This window comes from Propithecus coquereli, unplaced genomic scaffold (assembly GCF_000956105.1).
Source record: "Propithecus coquereli isolate 6110/MARCELLA unplaced genomic scaffold, Pcoq_1.0 Scaffold172, whole genome shotgun sequence".
NCBI lineage: Eukaryota > Metazoa > Chordata > Mammalia > Primates > Indriidae > Propithecus > Propithecus coquereli.
In genome coordinates this window covers 371239-376281 of record NW_012141858.1, presented here as the reverse complement: position 1 = coordinate 376281, position 5043 = coordinate 371239, and the positions used below count along the sequence as shown (strand labels likewise).

The 5043-nt window shown below is 37.2% G+C and overlaps 1 protein-coding gene across 1 annotated transcript in view; it reads left to right on the top strand.

Moving 5' to 3' along the window:
- TMBIM4 (transmembrane BAX inhibitor motif containing 4) overlaps positions 1 to 2363 on the top strand; it is a 7752-nt gene extending 5389 nt beyond the window's left edge. Inside the window, exon 4 of the mRNA XM_012642009.1 lies at positions 2181 to 2363. Coding sequence (XP_012497463.1) covers positions 2181 to 2363 — 183 coding nt within the window. The remainder of the gene's footprint in view (positions 1 to 2180) is intronic.
- Positions 2364 to 5043: the final 2680 nt, after the last annotated feature.

Below are 5043 nucleotides of genomic sequence, written 5' to 3'. Positions count from 1 at the left end.
AGAGTAACCAAGAATACATGTTTTGAACCATGTACTTAAATCACGAGTTCAGCTCCTCTAAGTTACCTGCATTGAACTGTGCTTTAAATGTTCCATTCTCTTATTTTACCAAATAGCACTAAAAGAAACAGTGTCAATGTCTGTTCTGTACTTCATACTAAATATGTATTTGAAGGCCAAGTGTCTGTTATATTTCTTGATATACTGTATGTAATGCCTTAAGTAAAAAATTTTAATTAACTAACAATAAAAATTCTGATTGTCCACAAATGGTCAACCTTGAATACCAAAAAGGTCAGAGTTAATTATTACTCTGCAAATTGTTAATCCTTATGGTTAATATATTTATTTTTTCCTATTTTGTCATTACTGTTTTTAATTTTTCTTTTTCTTTTCTTTTCTTTTTTTTTTTTTTTGAGACAGAGTCTCACTCTGTTGCTGGGGCTAGAGTGCTGTGGCATCAGCCTAGCTCACAGCAACCTCAAACTCCTGGACTCAAGTGATCCCCCTGCCTCAGCCTCCTGAGTAGCTGGGACTATAGCCGTGCACCACCACACCCGACTAGTTTTTTCTATTTTTAGTAGAGATGGGTGTCTTGTTCTTGCTGAGGCTGGTCTTGAACTCCTGACCTCAAGCGATCCTCCTGCCTCGGCCTCCCAGAGTGCTAGAATTACAGGCATGAACCACTGTGCCTTATCACTGTTTTTAATTTTTCTATGCTAGTTTTGTTGAATATGTTTTTTGGTAATCTACCTCTTTTTTTTTTTTAAAAGAATCAGAATATATAAAAGTAGTAATAAATACTAAAATAGGATTGAAGCAAGCTTCTCAACATAGGAAGTATTATTAATATTACTTAATTTTAATGTTATCAAGTCCATCTCTCCCCTCTGCAGCGCCCACCACAGGAATATAAGGAATGTAGGAGAGACATTTATTTTAAGACTATTGGAATTGGGAGTAGAAAGACGTAGATGGGGTAATCTGAGAACATTATTTTCTTCATTAATTGTAATATCTTTTCCACCTAATCATATACTGAAATTACTGACAAGAAGCAGAATTGACTTCATGTTTTATCTTTTCCATGTTCACCTTACTAATCCTGTAATGGTATAAATAGAGGAATTCCAACAATGTAGCATTTAGTAATAGAAATAACATGGATAATTAATCTCTGAAAAATTAAAAATTACTTGAGTGGCTTTGGGTTCAAAGCACTTAACCTCCTTAAAGAGGTTATAATTTAGCATTCTTTTAAATTGTTAAGCAGTTGTATTATAATAGCCATAGTCAACTGGATGGTCATTTTAAGAGTCTTATACTGTACCAACTCAGCTAGCCCAGTGACCTGGATGGTCATTTTAAAATTACAGAAGGGAATTTGGTATATATTTAGTAAACCCCGCAATAATATACTCTAAGATAATGCAGGTTTGGATGTAAAGCAATTAGTGGTTGGTTTCTGTCCTCTGCAGGGTAGGTAGAATGGAAAGCCAGGCATAGTGGCTCACATTTGTAATCCTAGCACTTTGGGAGGCCGAGGTGAGAGGACTGCTTGAGGCCAGGAATTTGAGACCAGCCTGAGCAACATAGCGAGACCCTGTCTCTACAAAAAATAAGAAAAACTAGCCAGGCATGGTGGCATATACCTGTAGTCCCAGCCACTCAGGAGGCTGAGGCAGGGGGATTACTTGAGCCCATGAGTTTGAATGGCAGCCCACCCATAGCTCCAATGTTTTTCTTGCCCAAGTGCCTTGAATTGGGCTGACGAACTTGGTGTGACTAACTAGGTGATTGCTGGAATTGCTGCTACTGTCCAAGAATTCCTAGCCCACCAGAAGACCCAGAAACATCCCTATTGATATTTAAATCATAATAGACAATCACCCCAGATGGTGATAAACTGCAGCTGGGATAGAGATGGGCGAGAATCACTCTGCTATATTCCTAAAACTCCTAACCGGCTACCTCTGTTATATCTCTTTAGTCATTCCATTAACTTCATAATAATGCAACCCTCTTATTTTGTATGAATGAATTTTTTGGAGATGGTTTATTGCATTATGTTTGTAGTTTTACTGTACCAATATATTTAAGGCTGTATAAGAAATCTTTTCATAATTGTTTTTATTGGCAAGTAGTACAGGAGAAAATAAAGCATTTGTGTTAAATGCCAGGAAAAGCTATTTTATATTGAGTATGTTTATGTGCATTCTAATCAATGTTTTAATTTTACAGTTACTTTCTATGATGTCTCTATTGTTCTGCAAGCTTTTATACTGACTACTGCAGTATTTCTTGGTTTGACTGCGTATACTCTACAATCTAAGAGAGATTTCAGCAAATTTGGAGCAGGGTAAGTTATATATTCTTGGATATAATAGATAGATGTCTTTAATATTTTAGGTGGTTTTGAGAGAAGTGCTATACTGTTTGTTGGCTTTGGGTACTGCCTTTTAAAATGTAGGGTAATAAGAGATCATCTGTTTGAGTACTAGGGCCAGGCCCTACTCTCCCAGAACATACAAGGAGATGGAAAGTGGCTTTGAGTCATTTCCTTCCCCTGTATGGTGAAACGGAAGTAAATGCCAAAAACAAAAAATCAGCTTTCCTGATAGACTAAGCTTGTATGCTTCATGAACAGTGTGGAATTTACTGAAATTATTTCTGTCTCTGTCTTAGTATAAATGTTATCAAAATCATCCACATCTTTGTGGAAAAAACAATGTAATTAGCTGAGATGTTGAAAATATCTGTATGAACTTTAAAACCTTTTTGATCCACCTGGATTAACCTGTATGCTTCTTCAAACAAACATGGAATGAGCCTGTTAATATTAGGATAATGGTACTGTGTTGCCCTCACCTGGTAAGAATGTATAGACTCTGTTCTAAGCTTACAATGGCTTCCTATTGGCACACAGTCACCCAACCATTTTCTGTTCTTTTTCCTGTTACAACACTGAATATTTACAAAAGTCTACTCTTGCAAAACTTTCTTTCCACCCGCTCCCTCCTTTTATTCTGGTAATCCAGATTATCAGAAATCTCTATTGAGATAAAATATAGTTGGTCAGCCAACATTGACAATTGTGCAAGCTGCTTAAATAGTTTTTTTTTCTTTTTTTTTGAGACAGAGTCTCACTCTTTTTGCCCGGGCTAGAATGCCATGGCGTCAGCCTAGCTCACAGCAACCTCAAACTCCTGGACTCAAGCAATCTTTCTGCCTCAGCCTCCCGAGTAGCTGGGACTACAGGCATGCGCCACCATGCCTGGCTAATTTTTTCTATAGATTTTTAGTTGTCCAGCCAATTTCTTTCTATTTTTTTTAGTAGAGACGGGGTCTCGCTCTTGCTCAGGCTGGTCTCAAACTCCTGAGCTCAAAGGATCCGCCCGCCTCGGCCTCCCAGAATGCTAGGATTATAGGCGTGAGCCACTGCACCCAGCCCTTGCTTAAATAGTTTTGTTAGAATGGAGCTTGATTTAGGGAAAAGCAACATTTTCTTTTTTCTTTTCCTTTTCTGGGGAGATGTTTCATACATATTTGTGTGGTGTTTGTGCTTAAAGATTTGCTCTGCATCCGCTTCCCATCCTAGTCCCCCGCTGTTCCCCACCTTCCCATCCATTCCAGCATTGTCTCTCAAACTCTTGTTCTGGTAAACAGCCTTCCTTATATTTCAGCCTCTTCGTATTTTTTAATGTCATTGTCGATCAGTTATATCATTGTGTCATTTCTGGATTTATTGGTTTTTCTCCTTGTTATGAGTCATATCTCCTTCATTCTTTTGTATGCTTTTATGTTTTTGATTGGATGCTGGTCACTATAAATTTTACACTGTTGGGTGCTGAATTTTTTTGTCTTCACTTTAAATGTTTTGGGCATTGTTCTTCTAGGATGCAGTTAAGTTCCTTGGAAACTGAACCTTCTGAGGCTCTGTTAGGCGGGTCCAGAACAGTTTTCAGTTTAGAGTTCATGTAACCCTAATTGTTACCCTTCTGTGACTACTCACTGCATGTCTTAGGAGGTCTTTCTACTCCAGCTGGTGTGAATGCAAATTGTTTCCAGCCCTGTGTGAGCTCTGAGGATTATTTTGCCTGCTCTTTTGTGGCAATTCTTTCTCCAGCCTGGGTCACTTCCTCACATGTACATGTTGAGCAAAACTCAGCTAAAGACTCTAGGGGAATGCTGTGCATATTACCAGAACGTGTGTATGGATGCTTTCTGTCTCTCTGTCTCTCAGTATAGCTCTCCCCTCTCTAGTACTCTACCCTGCAAATTCTAGCCACGTTGGCCTATCCGAGCTCTGAATTCTTGTCTCTGCTGAAGACCACAAGGCTCTGTATGGGTTCCTGTCCCAACTCCATGGCCTGGAAACTCTCTAACTGCGGCAATTATAGAGCTCACCTTCTTTGTTTCCCTTATCTCGGGAATCGCTGTCCTGTGCTGCTTGTTGTGTGGTGTCTGAAAGCTGTTGTTTCATATATTTTGTCTGGTTTTATTTAAGGAGGGAGGATAAATTTGGCCTCTGTAATTCCATGTGGCTTGAAGCAGCAGATTTGTCCCATATTTGATAATTAAACACTTCTTAGATATCCTCTGTCATATAACTATATTTTTTACATATATGTAACAATTGAATTGGAACTCATAAAATTATAGCAGTGTCAAATTTGTGTCCATAAATTGAGTTCTATAATAAATAAGAATAAAATAGAAAGTACATTGTAAACTTTAATATGCATGTTTGCAGAATAACTTGCTATTATTATTTGGTTTAAAAATGCAGTCATGTTTCATTTGTTCTTGTATATATTTCCAAGAAGTTTTTGTAGACCTCTGAATTAAAATCTAATGATATTTATGTTTATGTCAATATTTTCTTTGTGTTCCAATTGAAAACTTTAAAAATGATATTCTTAACTAGGTTTGTAACTATAAAAACAAATGTTGAATAAAATAGCTGTCTTTCAATTTCTGTAAAAAAATTCAAAATGGGTATTCTTTGTATATTTATGAGTCGTTAAATTTTAATTATTTTTC